This window comes from Morus notabilis, unplaced genomic scaffold, assembly GCF_000414095.1.
Source record: "Morus notabilis unplaced genomic scaffold, ASM41409v2 Scaffold133, whole genome shotgun sequence".
Lineage (NCBI taxonomy): Eukaryota > Viridiplantae > Streptophyta > Magnoliopsida > Rosales > Moraceae > Morus > Morus notabilis.
The window spans coordinates 227771-250448 of record NW_010363211.1 but is presented as its reverse complement, the minus strand read 5'-3'; the positions used below and the strand labels follow the sequence as shown (position 1 = coordinate 250448).

The 22678-nt window shown below is 37.0% G+C and overlaps 2 protein-coding genes and 1 non-coding gene across 3 annotated transcripts; 1 reads left to right on the top strand and 2 right to left on the bottom strand.

Annotated features, from left to right (window-relative positions):
- Positions 1-4: 4 nt before the first annotated feature.
- LOC21399353 (probable NOT transcription complex subunit VIP2) lies at positions 5-7993 on the bottom strand (the record flags this gene model as incomplete). Its single annotated transcript, XM_024169300.1, has 10 exons — positions 7737-7993; positions 7200-7338; positions 6606-6714; positions 6355-6533; positions 5856-6228; positions 5131-5210; positions 5001-5046; positions 4551-4652; positions 168-256; positions 5-79 (listed from the first exon to the last, which is right to left on the bottom strand). Coding segments are annotated over exons 2-10 (1071 nt in total), but the record flags the coding sequence as incomplete, so codon positions are not given.
- On the top strand, positions 6606-6686 carry LOC112092655. Its single transcript, XR_002902680.1, has one exon. It is a non-coding gene; the product is annotated as a small nucleolar RNA snoR35 (small nucleolar RNA).
- A 3910-nt stretch (positions 7994-11903) lies between the features above and the next one.
- On the bottom strand, positions 11904-22420 carry LOC112092650 (vesicle-associated membrane protein 714). Its single transcript, XM_024169292.1, has 4 exons — positions 22080-22420; positions 19183-19373; positions 12636-12799; positions 11904-12389 (listed from the first exon to the last, which is right to left on the bottom strand). Exons 1-4 carry the CDS (start codon positions 22294-22296, stop codon positions 12299-12301), a joined length of 663 nt encoding a protein of 220 aa, XP_024025060.1. The 5' UTR covers positions 22297-22420; the 3' UTR covers positions 11904-12298.
- Between the last annotated feature and the right edge of the window lie 258 nt (positions 22421-22678).

Below are 22678 nucleotides of genomic sequence, written 5' to 3'. Positions count from 1 at the left end.
ATGGAGCATGTTGCTGTTGCTGCTGAGGTCGATGAGATGAATATGTTGCTCCGAGATTGAATCCAGCAGACCTCCCCATCTGGGTATTGAAACATGGAAGTATTAAGAGTAAACTCATAAGATAACAAGGACAGGTAATTAAAAAAGAAAAACGATCTAAGACCTACGGAGAAATGCTGAGATTGCATCATTGACATGCTATTGTCGTGAAGTTGTTCTTTTTGGTGCATATCCATTGCATAATCAGCATTACCACCTGGGCAAGATTAATAACATGGTGAACACATACAGTTCCAAATCAACGTGTGGTAACCAGTACAGGTAATATCTGTGAAAGGTACTGGTGGCATTAATAAAAGAAAAATACACTAGACACCAACTAACAACTAATGAAACATCCTAATTTACAAATGCACAAGACCAGAAAGCTTATAATTACATGCCATACAGGCAAGTAGTGACACATTCGCAAAGAAACTGACACCACGAAGGGCATTGGATCTTGATACATATCACAGACACAGCCCACATACCAAAAAGGCCGAGTGCCACAGCCTACATACCAAAAAGCCTGGAGGGGAACAAAAAAAAAAAAAAAACAACAAACAACAAAAAAGTGATACCTAAAAAGGCAAAAAAGATTGCAAAAGAAGCGACCATAGAATTCGCTTAAAAGAAATAAAAATTGCACCATGAACATGAATAAATATTACCGCACAAGGCAGGTATTGGATGGGTCATGTATACAAGTCTTTTGTAGTCCTAACTCCTAATTACTGCAGAAGAAAATTAACTCAATCGAGAACAGTCACCAGCGTAGCATAAAAAGCAATGTCTATGATCTCAGACAAACAAAGACCCTAACAATTTTTTTACCTTAAAATCCTGGAAAATCAAAATAATAAATTGGTGATGGCCAAATAAGCAGAGAATAGATTGGTTATGCAAATAAAATGTGGTCACGGTCGTCGCTATAGAAGAAAAAACATTAGCATGGACGCCTGAGGTGCACGCCTTGAGGCGCGCCTCGTGGCGAGGCGCTAGAAAAGCACCTCCATTCCTACGCCTAGGAGTTTGAGGCGTGCGCATCAGCCGCTTGAGGCGCACGCCTTTGAGCGGCGCCTCAGGCGGTTAGTGAGGCGCACACCTTGCTTGTATAGGATTTTCAGTGGGTTTTTAACCCTAATTGAATTGGGCCCGCCAGCCCCAAAAGCCCAAATACCATAGACTAAAAACATAACCTCTCCCTCTGCAAAATCTTCTCATTCTTTCGCGCCTCTTCCGCCAACCGCCGTGCCTCGTTCTTCTTTGCAACTCCTTCTTCTTTGTACCGACCGCCGACCACCGTGCACCTCCTTCTTCATCGCCGACCGCCGTGCCTCGTTCTTCTTCGTAGCTCCTTCTTCCTCTTCTTCTTCGCAACTCCTTCTTCGCAAGGTTCCTTCTACTCAACTTTTTTTTTTTCATTTTGAAGGCTTACTCGATTATCTATATATTAAAGATTTTTATTCGTATGCATTGATGTTCCTTATCTGTGTTTATGAAAGAAACAGCTATATCCTATATTGTTTGTTTTTCTCTTGTAATTCTAGTTTTTTTTTTTTTTTTTCTGGTTTAAGTTAGGAATTAGGATGAGACCTCCACAAAATGCTAGCGGTAATCATAGTGGGAGACGGGATCCGGCTTGGAAATATGGAAAAGAAATTACATCGGAAAATGACAAAAAGACTTATGTTTACCTCCAATGTGTGTTTTGCAATCAAATTATTAAAGGAGGTGTTAAGAGGATGAAAGAACACCTTGCTTGCACTCATAAGAATGTAAAGCCTTGTCCTAAGGTTCCTGATGATGTGAAGAAATAAATTAATGACTATGAACAAGTGGGCTGTTGAAAAACAGTTAGCGCATAAGAAATTTGAAGAAATGGTGGATGTTGGCTCTTATTATGGTGATGGATTTGTCGACTCTTGTCAATCGCCGCAAGTGGTTAGTGATAGAGGAATTAGAGGTCCCATGGACAGATTTTTGAACAATGTGGATGATAAGGAAGCAAACGAAAGACCTTCCCTTAGAACGACATCAAGAGATAAAGAGGCTCGTTCTCGAGTATGTCTTGACATTGGTAGGTTCTTTTATGAAAATGCACTTGCTTTCAATATTGCTAGGAGTCCCTCATATTTTAATATGTGTAGATCAATTGGAGACTATGGTAGAGGTCTTGTACCCCCAAGTATGCATGAGCTTAGAACATGGATTTTGAAGGAGGAAGTACTTACCACTGAAAAATTTGTGGAGGCGGATAAAATGACTTGGAAACAAACAGGTGTTTGATGTTTCTATTTTATCTGATGGCTGGTCGGATGCTAGAAATCGAGGTTTGATCAACTTTTTAGTCAACAATCCTCATGGAACTATTTTCTTGAGATTTGTTGATGTCTCTGATAAAAAGAAAGATGCAAATCTATTGTTTGAGATGCTTGACGAGATTGTTGAAGAAGTTGGGGATGATCTTGTTGTTCAAGTTGTGACTGACAATGCAAGTGCTTATAAGGCTGCTGGAGCAAAACTAATGGAGAAACGAAAACACTTATATTGGACTCCTTGTACTGCTCATTGCATTGATTTGATCCTTGAGAAACTAGGAGAATTGCCACAACATAAAAGGGCTTTGGTGAAAGCAAAAAAAAATTAGCAATTATGTGTACAATCACCATTGGGCGTCATTGATGAGAAAGTTTACCAAAAGGGATCTTGTTCGACCTGCTGCAACAAGATTTGCTACTGCCTATTTGACTTTGGAGTGCATCTATAGACTAATGCAGCATCTACAATCTATGTTTGTATCGGAAGAATGGAACAGTAGTTCATATGCAAAGAAACCGGATGGGAAAGAAGTGAAAAAGATAGTCATGAAGGATAATCAGTTTTGGGCTGCTGTTGGGTATGTTCTTAAGACTACACAACCCATAGTGGAGGTGTTGAGGGTAGTCGACTCTGAAAAGATGCCCGCCATGGGATTTATATATGGGGCTATGGACAAGGCAAAAGAGAAAATTGCTAAAAACTTGGGAGGTGAAGAGAAAGACTACAAGGAGATTTGGGAGATCATTGACGAAAAGTGGGATTTTCAGTTGCACCAACATTTACATGCCGCGGCATACTACTTGAATCCAAGGATTCGAATACTCCGATAATCCTTCCATCAATCCTGAGATCAAGCTTGGTTTGTTGCATGAATAGGATGTTTAAGGACTCAAATGATCTAGAGAAGGCCGACCTCCAACTAGATGAATTTCAACAGAAGAATGGGTTTTTTGGCCTTCGTCAAGCTCAAAGATGATACATGAAACGCAATCCTAGTAAGTAGAAACTACCTTATTAATTTTGACTAATAAAACAATTTAGATTGTTTGACTAATTATTTTCATCTCAATTTTAAATTCAAATGATTGGTGGTCCCAATTTGGAGATGGTACCCCAGAGTTGCCATCTGATGATGAATGGATAGCCATAAATGAAAATGAAGGCGAAATTCAAACAGAGGAAGCAATTGACAATCTTGACATTGATCTTTTTGAGGATGAAGAAGGTACTAGTACTAGTACTAGAGCTCAAAAAAGCTCTAAAAAGAAGAGGACAAGTTAGTGGCAAGATATGCCATATGAATTATTAGTTGTCTTTTCTATTATTTACTCTAATTATCATATAAGAGATAGTAACTTAAGTTTAATTTTTATTATTAGGTGATATAGGCAAGGAGATCGTGCAAGAGGATGAAGAAGAAGAGTGGATAGACTGTGATTCTGACACTAACAGTCAAGAATTCGTGGACAATGAGAGATTTAAATTGGCTAATGCTTCTCTTAGTAGTGATGATGATTATTGATTGATGACTTGGGAGATTAGGCTTTTAAAAGTGCATTATGATCCTTATGATATTAGGATTTGATAATTATTTAGTAATTATTTAGTCTTTATGTGGATATTTAGTTAAATTTCTTGATTTTAATGATTATTAAGTATGGATTTAGTTTTTGTTACTATTTTTTTTTTTTTCTAAATTTTTTATAGGCAGTTTTTGAGGCTTGCGCCTCAAAGCGCCTTGAGGCTTACGCCTCGCCTCGTAAAGGCAAAACGCCTCGAGACCCGATTCCGCCTTTTAAAACCTTGATTGCACCTTTTAAGTCCTGAAAAATCAGAATTATACTGGGCACGAGAGGTAAAAGATTGGTTATGGGAAAAAACACGGTCATCTCCAAAAGGAAGAAAAACATTAAAATATAGAACAGCACAGTATAAAAGCAACATATATAATGCAAGATAACTAGCCAAACACTTCTCACTCTAAAGACCTAAAAAATCCTAATTAACCACACAAGGCAAGTACTATATGCACACAAGGCAGGCAATATATTCGTGAGAGAAACAAAACAAGACAGTTACGATCAGAATTATGGTAGAAGACAAACATTAAAGTGGATAACTGTCCCCACTCCCCACGTAATGTAAAATGTATCGTGCATATAAAAGATGAACACGAGTGTTTGTACCTTTAAATCCTGGTAGAGCAGGGAAATCCTCATTTTGGATGCTGAACTCTTGGTTTTGTTGAACTATAGGACTAACACCAAGGCCTTGTTTTCGTAGTGAACCTGGAATTATTGCATAAAATTACCTTCCCAATAGCAATTGCCGTACCATTGCTAAAATAAATTATATGTGTGACTGTGTGTGCGCGTGTAATTACGAGTGTGTATTATTGCATAAAATTACCTTTCCCAATAGCAATTGCCGTACCATTGCTAAAATAAATGATATGTGTGACTGTGTGCGCGCGTGTAATTATGAGTGTGTACTCATACGTATGTATATATGTATGTATATTAGAAGAAACAACCTTTCAATAATAACAATAAAAAAAATTAAAAAAGAAAAATCAATTGGAAAAATCATTGCAATGGACATGAGAACAAGAAGTCTGACGTAATTTTTGAACTTACCAAGTTGTCCTTGAGGTCCTCCAGCAGAACTAGGACGACTCGACAACTGGGGAAAATCATTTATGTCAAAAGGCAAGCTGTCATTCGAATTTACATCATTCAACATACCCATAGAGCTTAGATTATTAACTGCTTGGACATGACTTTGAGAAAGTGGACCTCCCGCTGTAGGATAAGAATTCCCTAGCATAGAAATCACCTGTGGAGATCCTGAATCAAGAAAATATCATCAGCAAACAATACATAAATCTTGAATCCAGAAAATGTCATCTGGCAACGCTCAGAATACTGGGAAAGAGAAGATATTGGAAGATTCAAGAAACATGCTAGATTCTTACAGATATATGCCAGAATAAGCAAAATGAAATACAACACATAATTATAACTAACAACTGTCTCAGAGCATAGCATCAAATAATACTCGGATATAAATGGAAATTGGACTAGATTGCTTTACAATATCCTAAAAATTTAAATCAGGATCGTGCTCAACCACTTATCAAGCTATTGATTTACCAGTTAAAATCAAGTCACCCAGCAAAGCCCAAATTAAGCAAAATAGTCAACAACATGCCTTATGCAGATAGCAAGGTCCGCTATCACTAAAAAATCACCACATATAATTTAGTCAAAATTGGAACTTAGATTGGATTCTTCTCAATGTTTACAGGTCATTAAATCATAAAATTGTGACAGGATAGCTAATTTAAATACATGCCTTTGAAGCACAAGCTTTCCTTGTTGCACAACGTGGAACACTTAATATCTACCAGGCAATAGAAATACTTATCGACACTATATCTCAGCCTCTACATAAATTCTCTTTCTTAACATTTAGAGTGAACGGCAGGGTACCTTGTGGAAGCACACCACTTAGCAATCTATTTTGCCCTTGAACACTTAAACTTCCAGATCCACTGTTTGCACCAAAATTAAGTCGAGAAGCAAGACCAGGCACTGATAACCCTCCAGCGGAGCTAATACTCCTACCAATGTTGCCCATGTTCCCCATAGAACTTGTAATCCTAGGTCCTGCATTTCCCAAAATTGGGGATACTCCCAATCCTGGAACAGCATTTCGGTTACCAATTGCAGCAGAGGTAGGCAGAATACCAGGAATAGAACCACCAACTCCATTTGTGCTACTACTAAATCCAGGGTTTCCTACAACACTTATACCTCCTCTGTTTGAGACACCCGAATGACCATGGGAGCTTCCATGTGATAACTGAGAACAAAAATGAAGAAATCAAATACGGGTGCAAGTTAAAATGTACAAAGATGGGAGACATGCAGAAAGAACATGCGCTGGTATCAGTAACAAAACAGTATTCAACAATGCCAAATTGGATACCTGAGAGAGAGCAACAGGAAGATTATTTGATGCAAACCGTCCACTAGAAAGGCTTCCAGTAGGCTGTTGAACACCGCCGGATGGTACGTTATTCATTGTTGTGTTTCTTGATGTAAGCGTACCTGGTATGTTGGGAACATTAAAGCTCCCGTGAAGGTTATGAAGTGTCTGTATACTTCCTGCCAAAAGAAACTTGAACTTCAGAAATTTTGAAAAGTACATAAACGTGGAAGCAAGCAGTTTATACCCACCTGTGTGATGAAAAACAGGAGATCCAGCACCAGACTGACCCGAGAAAGATGTGGTAAAAGATCGCCCATTATTGTCTGGGAGATTTGATGCCGATCCGTTTATCGATGACTGGCCAAAAGCAGATCAAATTTCACTATGGATAGCTACCATAGCAAGTTAAAGATAAATGCAAAGGATCATTTAAGGTTTATCCATATATAATGCCGTGTATTCCCAGCAACAATGCTTTCAACATGCAAAATTAGTTTACGCACATATGTTTTTACCATTGTCACAGATGTAATATTGAAAACACTGTTGATCTAGGCCATAGAGTATAGACATTATGCAAGAAATTCTTTGACAAGAATAAATCAATAAATAGTAACTAAAACATGCTATGAATAGTTCGTGTCCAAGAAATGACATGCACAAAAATAAATCATAGTTCAAAGAAAACGAATGCAAGACAAAGTTTAAGTGACAAAATACTATGTTTAAACAAAGCCCGTCTATAAAAAATGATGGAAAAATAAATCGTAACATTGAAAACAGTAAATGGCCACAATATAAACCTTGTTAAATCAATCAAATTACATCAAGAAGGAACATACATTTAGCAAACCCGACATCGCATGAGAATTAAAATGTCATGCAAAAAATCATTCCTTGCTGGCAAATGGCCTTCCTCAGTCTTATGCGTCAAAAGATAGGAGATAAATTTGAAACACTCTTGAATTTTCAACCTATAACCTGAAAAAGACACCAAAATCGTGAGGGACAATCCCGAACATCCAGAAAGACGAATAGTTGCAAGCGCAAGCGTAAAACCATATTACTGAAAAAAAAAAAAAAGCAAACCCTAATATGAACCCAAAATCGGATTACACGGTTTACAGAAGAAGAAAACAAAAATCTAAATCAATTCCGATTGAGATAACCCCACGCTACTACCATTACACAAAATCAAAACAAAAATTCCCTAATTCGAATTCACGTGCCAGAAACCCCAAACTCACTCGAGAAATTCAAAATGGACAAAATTCCCAACCCTGAATAAAAAATCCAAAAAAAACAAAAAAAAAAAAAAAAAAAAAAAAAAAAAAAATCATCAATCAGAGATCGAAAACCGAAGGAAAAAATAATCCAACCTTTACGAGGTGTGGCGAAAAGGAAGAATGAGAGGCGAGCAGATCTGGCGATGGAGTAGTGGGGTTAGGGTTTACAGTGATATACGAAGAAGCGGAATAGAGTGAAGAAGGCAGAGAGAGAGAGAGAGAGAGAGAGAGAGAGAGAGAGAGAGAAGGGATTTCGAAGAAAATTGTTTTTGTGAGTGAATATTATTGGGGTCGAGAAGATTTTTCTTTTACATCAGAAAACGATCTTAAAAGAAAGGAACGCGGTGGTGGTGAAGGAACACCCAATAGGATGTTTTTTTTATATATTTTTTTTCTTTTTATTTCTTTTTGTTTTTGTTTTTTTCCCTTAAAAATCATTATCATTTATTAGAGGAATTTTGCTATTTTCATTTAAGGTGAATTTAAAATCAATAATATTTTTTTTATCCTATTTATTTTGCCTAAATTACAAAGACACCTAAATAAATAATGTCAACTCCCTTGTCTGTAACTATATCAGGTCTAATGAAAAATGACTAAATACCCAATCAAATCTCAGCCAATGATCTAGACGTGCCTTAATCCTTAAATTTTTCACAAACCAAATGTCTAATAAACCCTCACAATTACTAGTAGACTAAAACCCAAATGTTCCAGTATTGGCAACTGCAACCCTCATTTCTAGCGTCCCACCCAACAATGTCGCCCCTTCTCACTCGAGCTCAACCACAACCCCTTCTCGGAACAAGTCCAGCTGTGAAACCACCCACCCACGACGCCAAGCCGCCATTGTCCCCATCTCTGTTGGTGAGCCTACCTCGCGCCCCTTTCAACCTATGCGAGCCCAACCGCGACTATGCCCCTACAGTGCAAAACCACCCCGTGCACGCCAAGGTGATGTTTGTTTTAAGAGTTTTGTCTGGTTTAATATCATGATTTGTGCTTCTGTTATAGTGTTTTTCTCTCACAAAAAAAATTTAATTTTAAAAATCAGAATTATGAACCATAGTTCTGAACCCATGAACCAAACGTCACCTAAGTAATCCAACACCTTCCCAATGCGAGCACAAAGTGTGCATGCCCAAGTGTAACCTCCCCGCCACGAGCACAAGCAACGCCCCCACTCCTGCCTTGAGTCTAGGCACCCTCGAGATCCTTTCGATGACCTATGTTGTGTTGAAGGGATATCTATATGATCTGATATGATTCGATCGATTGCGTAAAGCCCGCAGTAGCAACGTAACTGAGGAAAGTATACAGAAAATACAATTTTTTTCTATTATATTAGCATTTTTTTATTCTATTTGTTAGTCATCTCGGCTCAGTGAGTCCTTTCCGTGATGAACTATTGGCAACAGTCCTACATTTTGTCTCTATGGACCGAGGAGAAAGGGGGTTCCGCAGGAAAGGATTGTAACATAAGAGAAGCAAGGGGGTCAACCTTTTTCAAATATACAACATGGATTCTGGCAATGTAGTTGGACTCTCATGATGGACTCCCTCCCCATCATGAGTTACATAGATTCACCACCCCATTGGCAAGCCCACAGTATCATTTCTCCTTAGAATGTGATAACGACAATTTTTATATAATAAATAATGTAATATTTGAATTAATATCTTAAACTTTTTAGAACTTATTGTTTAAAAAATTAACATTGAACCATGGGGTGTTTGTCGGAATAGTTAATGCTTTGTTTGTTTTGAGGGTTCTGGTTTGATTTAAGATCATGATTTTCAGTTTGATACAGTGTTTTTCTCTCACAATAAAAATCAGAATCATGAACCATAGTTCTAAACTTATGAACCAAACGTCACATAAGTCTTTGGTTTGCTCCCATAAGGTCCAGGGTTCGAACCACTTTCCCGAGCACTAACATTACAAAATTCATAGTTTCTTACCTTCTACAAAAGCATAGTTTGACAGAAGGCTCCAATTTTAAACTCGGGCTTATAAATTGTAGAGTTTGGCAGGAGGTTCCAATTTTAAACTTGGGCTTACAAAGTGAGTTCGAGGAATTTTTTGGAGTAACCAGTCCAAAAATATCTTAGAAGTACTTTTCAAATAATTTTTAAGATCAAACAACTCTTTTTATTTTTCAGAGGGGGTATGAGTTAAATTAAAATTTTGGACAAACCAATAATGTAATAGATACTAAAATTATCATGATTTTTTTTTTGGCTGCTTGCCTCTTTATTTTGTATTTCTATTAATCTATACTCGCGCTTGTATACAAACAAATAATTTTTTAAAACATTTTGCATAAAAGTTTGAAATTAGAAAATTTCAGGAAGACAAAGTAAAGATTTTTCTAAAATATTATCCCTGATGCTTAGGCATGTGACACCCAATTGCCAAATTCTATTAAGAAAACTAAAAAAAATTTAGGAAATGATTATTCATATAATCATCGCCCAATTTAAAACCTCTGAATGGGAGAAAATTGATACATTGTGAAATGCGAGGCTTTTGTTGCCCAGTCCATTTGCATTTCAAGTGTGTAAAAAGCTTCATGTTGTCATTAGTTCCTGAATTCTTTTCTGTTAAATCTCTTAAGAGACGTTTGGTTCATAGATTAGAATCATTTTCAATTTACGTGTATTTTTTGTGAAAGAAAATACTGTAATGAACCACGAACCATGATTCGAATCAGGAAACGAATCTAGGTACCAAACATCCCCTTATCATCAATGTTCTTTGAATTCTTTTCGTACCACCATTCATCCCTGAATTCTTATTTTGCGTTGTCATTTGCCCATAAGTACTAACACTGATAAACTTGGGAGTGAATATAAAGTTTTGTCTATTTAATTAAAAGAAAAAAGTTCAGCAAAACGTAATACCTATGTATTGAAATTAAGTTAAAATTAATTCGAAATTTTCTACCTAGTATTAACTTTGGTAATTTGTAGCCAGCTCGTGTCAAAACTCAAAACTACTTGCGATATTATTCCACCAATTAATTCATTTTATACAATGCGGGTTCGAACCCGTGTCATTCCAAATCTAAGCCCCACCCGGCCGTACCCATATCATTTGATCCAGTAGTGGTCATTGGTCCCCAAATAGAGTGCTTTATTAAGAAAATTAGTTGAACATTTAACACATTAGATGCTTTTAAAACTCGTTTTAAAATGATTTTATTTTTTTATATGAAAATAAAAATGAAAACGTTTTCAATTTCAAACAGAAATCATTTTTAAAAATGCGTTTGGTAATTTTTTCAAGAGATTATTTTCAGTATAAAAAAATCTAAAAAATCATTTTCATTTCTGGTTTTAGTCTTTAATTGTGCCAAACGTTATTTCTCTACCGTTTTCATTTTTTCTTTCTAAAAAAACGTGAAAAACAAAAACAACGTGAAAAATAAAAACGAAAACAACTCCAAACACAGCAATTATTTCTTTCATCCTTTCTGGGAGGAGCGTCTAACGATAGATAAACTGAACAAAGCAAGCTCTGCAAGTCTCAACCTTGGAGGAGAGAAAACCCTCCCAGTAATAAGGACTCGAATCAAAGAAAGCGTCAAAGAACCTCCGCATCTCATTCAGATCAAGCTTCAACATGGTTTTCCATTCCAAAACAATCTCCTTTCCAATGGCCATAAACTGTTCCACACTTTATATCGAAGTGGCTTTCCTCTGACCATCTTTGGTCAAGCCAAGGCCCTTGGAATTGCATCGGATAGCTCCGAGGATAAAGCCATGGTTCGAGCTAACATGTAGCCAGTTGAAGGGTCTCATTCACAGAATTAAACCTTTGCTAAATTTGGGGAGTAACTTGCAAACGCTTGCCAATCGTTAAGCATTCAGGGGTAAATGTGCAAAATACCCGAAAATTTTATCCATACATGGAGTAGAATAGAGAATAGACATACACCAGTTGAACAAGAAACAAAACTGTTAGTTTACCAATCCATCCCAAAAGCTTAAACTATTAAGAGGCGGGTCAACAATAATTTTTATACTTTAACACTCCTCCTCACATGTGGGCTAGACAATGGGCAATCGTGTGAGTAAATTAATTAGAAAGCCCAACACGTGAATATTTAAAGCCCGAGATATATTAAAGACCCAACACATGATGATAATTTTAAATGGGGATAAAGAGTGCAATTACGGGAATTTAAACTCAGGACCTCTCGCTCTGATACTATGTTAGTTTACCAATCTATCCCAAAAACTTAAGCTATTAGGAGGTGAGTCAACAATAATTTTTATACTTTAACAAAAACCAAACCCGTCCACTTGATATATTAATACAAAACGAAGTAATTATTTATTGATACAACATAATATACCAAATAGCCGCGCACTTTCAAAGAATACCAGAGATGGCATGCAATATTGCGGAAACAACTAACCAAGCTTCCCAAAAGAAATAATTGCTATTCACCCAAGCACAAACACGTCAAGACAAATCTACAGACATTTTTGGACCCTTAAATGTACAGATATTATATTCCCATGTGGACCTTAAAATTTTGGATGATCAAGCAACTGAAAACCACTGTTATAAACTGACGTATATCATCTCAAAAGTCATTGTTGCACACCTTCTGCAGAGATTTAGACACCCCCGAGATGATGACCAGTCAAGATCTGCAGGAAGGTAGGGTGATGCCGCCACAGGCAGCAGCGATGATTATGTACAGCAACAGAACTATCAGGCATGTCAAGAGGGCCCTGTATCAGGTTAAACGCGAAGTTATAACTACTCAAGTCAAACTGCACCAGGGCTACTCAAAATTCATATTAAACACCGAGGCAAAGTGGCTGCCATCAATCAGTTCATGTTCACTACATGATGCGTATCACTTAACTATTAAAGATAACTGCAAAAGAAACGGTCATTTTTTTCAACCATAAAAAAATGCAATCCCCACATACACACACGCGCGCGCGTGTAAAGTTTGATCTGAAGATACTTACAATAGCTTGGCGTTTTTCATCCAAAGAGCTCGTCGGAGACGCTTAGACTGTTTCTTGAAGTGAAATGCACCATCTTGCATTGTTGCCGTTTTGTCAACGAGAAGCTCTATCCGGTCTCCTCTCTCCAATATTTTTTCTATGTTATCAACCATTATAGTTCGTACCTAATAGCAGAAATAAGTGCTTGTGAGAAGAAATATTAGAACTATGGCTGCCCAACCTAACAAGATGAAAAAATTCCAGCGATAGCACAACCAAAAATAAAAATAAATTTAGAGATGGTATGAACTCGACAGAATCTTATGTACAAATAGCATGTATAAGATTAAGCAGTCAACTAACAATGAAACACAACCATTTACTAGTTGATGGTGCTCCAAATATTGGGCATTTTGAAGAGAAAAGTTTTTTGAGGCTTGTGGTGAAATTTGAGACACAATTATAGATAACCTTTTCGTACTACTGAACATTATGCTTATACAAAATAATCCAACCCAACCCCCACCTTCAACTCAACCACCATTCAGTTGAAACTTGTACATGCCGGCAGTCAAGTCAACCCCATGGCGGTTGTTCTTTCGGCTCTCTCTCTTCTTCCAGATCTGACTCTCTTTGCCACTCTAACTCTCCACTTCCTTACACTAATGGCTCTCTCTCTCTACTCTTCCTCCATTGCACAAACTCTCTCCTCTGTCTCCATTAAAGCTTTTTGTCACCTCAAGCATTTGTTTATCTTCATTCTTTGCCCAAGCTTTCCATCTCCTCTAATTAGAGTTCTCTCTCACCTCTCTTTATCTTCACCTAACACAGGTTATCAAATCTTAAAGATGTTTTAATTTCACTTTTGAAAACCAAATTGCGTTACCTTGAGACTTTCAAACTTAGTTTGGTTAACAATAAATTTGTAGAAAATCTTTCTCAAAAAGATAAATTAAGAATAGTAGAAAATCTGTCTGAATGGGGGGCTGGAGGAAAGAGAATCCTGATCACAAAGGAAGAACATAATTGTCTTTAGGAAACAATACCTAAGAGGAGAATTTTCGATTAGGCTGAAATATTTTCTGTTTTTCATGAGCTGAAGAAAACTGTCTATGTTAGCCACAAGTCTGGGGAAAGGAGAACTGGAATAAGTTGAAAGTAGTTTAAAACTTTGCCAATACGAGTCCTTCAAATATCAATTTCAACAGCTGACCCCAAATCTTTTAGATGAAGACCTAGACAAGTTGAGTTTTGGAAAGAAAATATACACATGAAATAAAAGTTTAACCGGATGCTCAAATATTGTGTTTTTCCTCTCTGACTATCTATTCAAGGAAGTTCCTAACAATACATTAGCATGCCAAGTTATATAGCCACACTTGATAACCACAACAAGAATAATCAACAATAAATAGATGTGGAAATTCGGTGTTTAAATTACTAGAGTTAAGTTAGCCTTTTGGTTTCTAAAAATGAAGAGATTCGGATAGTGACTTACCTGATCCTCTCATTTATTTTTCTTGTTTATTATCTTTACTAGGATTAGAGATATTGTTTTAGTTTATCAGTTCCTTGTTTTGAGGAATCGATTGGGATATCTCCTCATATTTAAACTTATTTTCGTTATTCATTATTCAATGAGAAATATTCTAGTTCTTTCTCAATTTTTCACATGGTATCGGAGCCTTCCAAAAATCCCTCTCTGATGACCAAATACGAAATGGCCACCGAGAGGCAGGAGTCATCATCTGAAGTCACTTCAGGTTCTGGAGTCTCGAACCCTAGCACCTATGGCGTTGCAGAAGGCGTTCATCTTCCCATTACAGGGCACAAACTGAATGGGAACAATTATCTTCAATGGTCTCAGTCCGTTATGATGTACATATGCGGAAAAGGGAAGGACGAATATCTCACAGGCAAGATCATCCCTCCAAAGGAAGGGGATCCCACATTCAGACTTTGGAAAAGAGAACAATATGGTCATGTCATGGTTAATAAATTCAATGGACCAACGAAATAGGTGAGAATTTTTTGCTCTATAGCACTACACATGAAATATGGGATGCGGCTAAAGAATTTTACTCGAGTAAGGAAAATACCTCAGTAATTTTTGAGATCGAAACTACAATCCATGACCTTCGACAAGGAGATCTTTCTGCCACCCAATTCTACAATATCCTCACTCGTAATTGGCAACAATTAGACGTATTTGAGGACTCTAAGTGGGACTGTCCCGGGTGATGCAAAAAGGTTCAGAAAAATCGTGGAAAAGAATAGAATATTCAAGTTCTTGATGGGGCTCAACAAGATCTTGGATGAAGTTCGAGGAAGAATATTAGGGACAAAACCCCTACCAAGCATCCGAGAAGTTTTTTCTGAAGTGCGCAGAGAAGAAAGCAGGAAAAAGGTGATGCTCGGGGAATCATCCATCAGTGCTTCGATCACGGATAACTCATATGCCCTAGCTGTTCGAGGAGCCCAGAACACCAACTACGACAATCGGCAGAAGAAGGGGAGACCATGGTGCGATCATTGCCGAAAAACAGGACACATCCGTGAGACATGCTGGAAGCTACATGGCAAACCTACAAATTGGAAACCTTCAAGACCAGCTACGGACAAAGATAGCCGCGGAAATCATGTTGCAGTTGAAGAAGGAAATTCTACTTCCTCGGAATCCAATCCTTTCAACAAGGAACAGCTTGAACCCCTACAAAAGATGTTCTTACAAGCAGCAACTGCTCAGGGTAACATTGGAAACGGATCTTTGGCACACAAAGGTAATTACTTGAGTGCTCTTTCTGTTGATTCCGAAAATAAGGACACATGGATAGTAGACTCTAGGGCATCTGATCACATGACAGGAGACAGAACTATGTTCCATCATTACAGACCATGTCAAGATAATCTTACAATAAAAATTGCTGATGGATCACTCGCTAAAGTGGCTGGAACAGGGTCTATTATTCTCTCAGAAACCCTAGAGTTGAAGAAAGTATTTCATGTTCCTAATCTGGACTGCAATCTTTTATCAGTGAGTAAACTCTCTCAAGAAATTAATTGTGTTGCTAAATTCTCCTCGGATTTGTGTGAATTTCAGGTTTTGGATTCGGGAAAGATGATTGGCAGTGCTAGGGTAAGCTTGGGACTTTATCTTCTCAAAGTTGACAGACCTCCTAGAAGACAAACTCATACTATAAGCTTAGTATCTGTTGAAAACACCAATAAAGATAGTGCAATCATGTTATGGCACTATCGTTTAGGTCATCCAAATTTTTTATATATCGAAAAATTATTTCCTTCTTTATTTATCAATAAAAATCTAAAGTTGTTTCAATGTGAAGTGTGCCAATTCTCAAAACATGTTCGTAATTCTTACCATATTCAGCCATACAAAGCATCTCATCCTTTTTCCATGATTCATAGTGATGTATGGGGGCCATCTAGAATAAAAAATATTACTGGTACAAGGTGGTCTGTGTCCTTTGTTGATGATCATACAAGAATCACCTGGTTTGTTTCTCATGAAAGAAAAATATGAAGTTGGGCAAATTTTTAAAAATTTCAATACTATGATTCAGACACAATTTGCCACAAAGATACAAGTGTTGAAGACTGACAATGCAAAAGAATATTTTGAGACAACTCTAGGAGAATAACTTGGGAGCCAGGGCATTATTCACCAAAGTTCTTGTGTTGACACACCCCAACAAAACAGGGTGGCAGAAAGGAAAAACAAACACATTCTAGAGGTTGCCTGTTCTCTCATGTTCACTACCCATGTCCCAAAATATTTCTGGGGAGAGGCTGTTTTAACAGCCACTTACCTAATAAATAGAATGCCTTCCCGAGTCTTGAAGTTTCAAACACCATACTGTGTCCTTCAATTTTTTCCCAATACCCGTGTCCTAATCACTCTGCCTCCTAAAGTATTCAGTTGCTCAGTGTTTGTCCATATTCATGCCCAACACCGAAGCAAGCTTGATCCTAAGGCTCTCAAATGCATATTTTTAGGATATTCGTCACACCAAAAAGGGTATAAGTGTTATTCTCTGACTACTCGAAAATTCTACAACTCCATGGATGTCTCTTTCTTTGAAACTCAACCCTTCTATCCCAAAACTGATATTCAGGGTGAGAATTTTACTCAAGAATACCAGCTTTGGGATATTGATGCATTAGAGTCACATGATGGTCATAACACAAATCCACTCGAGTCATCCCAAGCATCCCAAACACAAATCGAGTTTGACACTCAAACTCCAAATCCAGTCCAACCCGAGTATGACACTCAAGCCCCTCATAGTTCCACTCCAACTTAGCCTGCAGAAACTAAAGAGTTACGTGTCTATACTAGGAAGAATAAGACTCAAGAAGATAAAGCACTACAGCCAACTCATCACGGCCATGAATCCAACCCGGGTCTGGAATTGCAAAACCCACCAGGTAACACTAGTCTTGAAATTGCTCCTAATAATCAGCCTGATGAAGATATTGATGATAGACCCATAGCCTTGAGGAAAGGCACACGGTTATGTACTAATCACCCCATTTATAATTTTATTTCATATGGAAAATTGTCCTCCAATCACCGCGCCTTTGTTAGCAATCTATACATGAGGCTCTTCTTATACCACAATGGAGGAGGCAATTTTGGAAGAAATCCGAGCCCTAGAGAAGAATGGAACGTGGGTAATGTCTGAATTACCATCAGGAAAACGTCCTGTAGGATGTAAGTGGATATTCACTATCAAGTATAATTCAGATGGGAGTGTCAACAGATATAAAGCTCGTTTGGTTACTAAGGGTTTCACACAATCTTATGGGATTGATTACCAGGAGACATTTGCACCAGTAGCTAAACTTAACACTATTCGAGTACTACTCTCACTAGCATCTAACCTTGACTGGCCTCTCTATCAACTGGATGTGAAGAATGCATTCCTCAACGGGGATCTTGAAGAAGAAGTGTACATGAAAATTCCTCCTGGACTTGAAACTCCGACTAATACCAACAAGGTATGTAAACTCAAGAAGTCTTTATATGGACTTAAGCAGTCACCAAGAGCATGGTTCGACAGGTTTACTAAGGCAATAAAAAAGGTTGGGTACAATCAGTGCCAGACGGATCACACCGTGTTTGTTAAGCAATCACCATCAAAGAAGAAAGCAATACTTATCGTGTACGTCGATGACATCATCTTAACTGGGGATCATGATGAAGAAATTCTAAAACTCAAAAGCTTTCTAGCTAAGGAGTTTGAGATCAAAGATTTGGGCAATCTAAAATATTTCCTAGGAATGGAAGTAGCTCGATCCAAGAGAGGTATTGCGGTTTCTCAACGGAAGTATGTACTAGATCTCTTGAAAGAAACAGGAAAGCTAGGGTGTAAGCCTGCTGACACTCCTATGGACCCTACGGCAAAATTGGGAAGCAAAGATGATAGTGCGCCCGTTGACAAAGGAAGATATCAAAGGTTAGTCGGAAAACTTATTTATCTGTCTCATACCAGACCAGACATCAGTTTTGCTGTAAGTATGGTAAGCCAGTTCATGAACAGTCCAATGGAAGAACATATGGAAGCGGTGTATAGGATTTTGAGATACTTGAAAATGACACCAGAACAGGGTATGTACTTCCAGAAAACAGCAAACAGGGAAGTTAGAATATTTACTAATGCAGATTGGGCAGGGTCTGTAACTGATCGAAGATCAACCTCTGGATATTGTAGTTTGGGGTAATTTAGTTACTTGGAGAAGCAAAAAACAGCAGGTGGTGTCCCGAAGCTCAGCAGAGGCAGAATTTAGAGCCCTTGCACACAGAATTTGTGAGGGAATTTGGTTGAAACGAGTACTTTACGAGCTGGGAATCCCTATTCCAGGAACTATGAAGGTGTTATGTGATAATCAATCAGCTGTCAGTATAGCCAAGAATCCAGTACACCACGATAGAACCAAGCATGTGGAAATCGATCGACACTTCGTTAAAGAAAAGCTCGAGAACAACACCATATCACTCCATCATGTCCCTACATGTCAGCAAACTGCAGACATCCTTACTAAAGCCTTGCCTAGGAAGACGTTCGAAGACCTTGTCTCCAAGCTAGGATTAACAACTTAGCTTGAGGGGGAGTGTGGAAATTCGGTGTTTAAATTACTAGGGTTAAATTAGCCTTTTGATTTCTAAAAATGAAGAGATTCGGATAATGACTTACATGATCCTCTCATTTATTTTTCATGTTTATTATCTTTACTAGGATTAGAGATATTGTTTTAGTTTATCAGTTCCTTATTTTGAGGAATCGATTGGGGCATCTCCTCCTATTTAAACTTATTTTCGTTATTCATTATTCAATGAGAAATATTCTAGTTCTTTCTCAATTTTTCACAATAGCATAGAACAATATGAGTTTAATAAGATTAAGCAATTCTTTCAGCACGTTGAAGCATCAATGTTTTCCTAAAAAGAGGAGCGGTTATCAAAAGCACATGTCCACTCAAGATGAGACGGTACATGAAAAGCTAAGAAGAAAATTGAACAAACTGCAACAAACCATAAGATACTTGCCTCACCAACTTCGCCTCTCAGACGATTGAGGGTATCTGCATTAGGATTGCTGGAGAAGAATTCCATTTGTTGATGCAAGACCCTTGAAAACTCATCATTCATTGCATAAGCAGGTGCATAATGGGCTACTTTGCCATAATTTTTCATGAATCTCATATGAATATCTTCCAAATATGAGAAAGGTATTCTCCCTGCATAAAGGAAAGAGATAATATACTGTAAATCTACAACAGTGGAAATAGGTAAAAGATATAAGCATATAAGAAGCTTAATAGGATTTAAAAAATAAAAAATAAAAAAAAGAAAGAAAGAAAGCTCAATAGGAATGTTTAACACCTAGGTTGAAAGTGTCAGAGATCCTAAACTATTAGCTAAGTATAGCTACTAATTACAGTGGCAATTTTAAGTTGTCGCATGGATATGAAAATAAGAGTATTTCACAAAATCCATAAACAGCCTAGTTGATTTGACAAAGCAGATGGAGGTCATAATCAGCAGACTTGACCCTCACAGCCCCATGCCCATAAAACAGGACATGTCTATTAATTACAGTAAGAAAAGTTTACACTTCTTTTAAAAAAACTTTTTGTAAGAAAAATGAAATGTTTAGGAGTTATAAGCAAAAAAGTTTCAAAAAGGAGAAATCCTCATCAAATGCAAAAAGAACTAACCTAGCAAACACAAATCAGAAACGATTCCTCCAGCTCAACCTAAATAAATAAGGTTAAACAATACCCCTAAAAAGTAAAGACTTTCAACAAATAAATCTAAACTCTAATGTTAATTTCGTCCCAAACAGCTCTGTAGACTCCAATCTTAAAAAATAAATTCTATTGATTTCTATCCAGCCACGTTATCTAAGACATTGCTATTTTAGCACATTTTCATATAGCAAGGTACCTAACTTGTTGCAAAATCCACAGCAACAAAATCCTCTATCCTTTCTGATATAATCCATTCCAACTGACCTCATATTAGCCCGATGAAAAACCACAACAGAGGAATAGATGATCAATAGTTTCAGCATTTTTCTTGCACAATAGACAATAGGAAGCGAGAAATGATGTAAAAGGTCTTCTTCTTTGCAAAATACTATTGAGTATTTATCTTTCTAAGCACTAGGAGGCAAAAAAAAAAGAAGCTAAAAAGGGAAAATCTATGGAATGTAGGTGAAATTAGTAATATCTTGGGTGCAAATTATTTGGTATAAGCTAATCATTTTTCCCCATCAATTTTTTAAACCTTTGTAATATTGTTTAAAAAGGATTTTTTAAAGGCTAACAGTGGCAGAAAGGTATTGTCAGTGATATCCAATTCAGCTTTAAATATATGGAGGGCTTGTAAATTGTAACTGGTGTACTAAGATGGAGACATTTGTAGTTCAAAATAACAAGGACCTTGACGGTCCGTACCATTCAGACAAATGGACAGTAACTCAATATTTCTTTTTGTTTTCTTTTAAGCGTCTTATAAAGTTCATGTCCATATTGAAGGCAGGTTGTATTAGGTAGGAATAAAGGCTTGGGAGGATGATTTGGGACTTGAACAATATTCAAGCATGTCCAGATCTTGAACATAGAGTGCACAACATTAAGAGAAGGAAAACAAATAAGAAATATAAATCTCCTAACCTCCCCAAGGCTTTCTAGGAATCTTACAAGCAAGTTGTAGTTGATGGAATCTCAGCATTAAAAAGGAAGAAAGAAAGAAATAAATTTTATGACTTACCAGTAACTCTTACCCCATTTTTTATGTAATCCATATATATTACTTAAAAACTGTAAATATCATGTCTAAACTCATGTGTATTATTATTGCAAATTATTTTGAAAAAAAAAATGTTTCAGTCTTACATTTTTGTCGAAATTTATCATATCGAATATTAAAATCCCTATTATGGCTAAAATGGACCATCCTAACAATTCAAAGCAATCCTAACCTAAACTCAATTTCAACTCAGGCTCTAAAGGTTAGAACGTTATATGTTCACCAGTAACCCAGGTCAGCTTGAGCCTTGACTATGTTTAGTTGTAAATACAGCAATACTGGTTTGGGGTAGGATTTTCATTGCAGAAGACTACTAGAAGCTTTGAATTCAATAACATTGATGGGAAAAAAATTGCGATCGTATATTTTACTCATGTTCCTAATTTCCTTCTCTAAGACGACATAAAATTTCCTTTATCGGTTGAATAGAGGGGAAAAAACAATATGTTGGACCAAAATATAATTTGCAAATACACCATCTATAAAACAACAAATTTGGATTTTTTTTTTTTTGGCTAAAGAAAACAAGAAATTTTGTTAAATTGGAAGGAAGGCCCTATTACTAATCTTCCTTTTGGATGTTCATGACGATTAAAAAAATCACGATTTCTTGATACGTAAAAAGAGTACAGAGATTTCGTCATACAGTGATAGCAAATTCAGGAGGAACTTTCCAACACAGATATTCATAATTCTGAACAATTCCAATATTTTCCTAATTAGTATGCTCAGCTCCGTGCTCTACCCAAACAAAAAAAGTTCAATTCCGATGAGCAGTATATCTCAAATTCCATAGATAATCTTCCAATCAGAGAAACAACATTCTCTAAACCTCAAACCTTTTAAAAAAAAAAAAAGAAATTATTATTGTGACTCAAATTTCAAGAAAATCAACTGTATGAACTAACCTACAAATACGAGCCCGTTTGGTTTGATCGAAGGATTTATTCCCTGATTTCAATGATGATTCATAATTCGTGACACTATTTTTTTTTTAAAAAATATACATAAATTAAAAATAATTTTAACCTCATATTTTAATTCATGAACTAAACGAACTCTAAATTAGAGCAACTGATGGAATCAAAAAAGAGAAAAAGGATGACGATGACGACGACGACAATACGTACTGCCAAAGGTGTCGTTTGCCATACAGAGGAAGGTGAGGCCAACGATTCTGAGAATATGAAAAATGTATCGATCCTGAGAGAAGCATAGCCTGGAATCGGCCTCCGTCGGAAGATTCTCGAGGATCCGCCGAGCCAGCGCGCCGGTGTTTCCCGTTACGGCGCTGAACTCCGCCAGAACCACCGTCCCACGAGCCACCACCGCGTACAGAATCGCCATCGCTGAGGACTAGCGAGCTAGATGATCAGATCGCAGAAGAAGAGACTCTCTCTCTCTGTCTACTTCGATCGCTTTCCAAGTCTCATGGAAATGGAAGGTTTTATTTTGTTTTAGACAGCTATTAGGTTTTTGTAATTTTTTTATTGGATTTATTGAAATTTTGGGATTTAAATTGGAGAGAGAGAGGGGGGTATGGAAGGTAATAACAAACATCTTGACGATGGCTGTTTGTCTGTAAATTGTCACCGGCGACTTTAGAGTTTTTTTTTTTTTTTTTTTTTTTAAGTTGTGACTCAAATTATATTATTACAGATGAGATGATGAAGGATAGATTGAGTGAGTTTTTAGGATTTTTTAACTTATTTAATTAAGTTTTAATGGG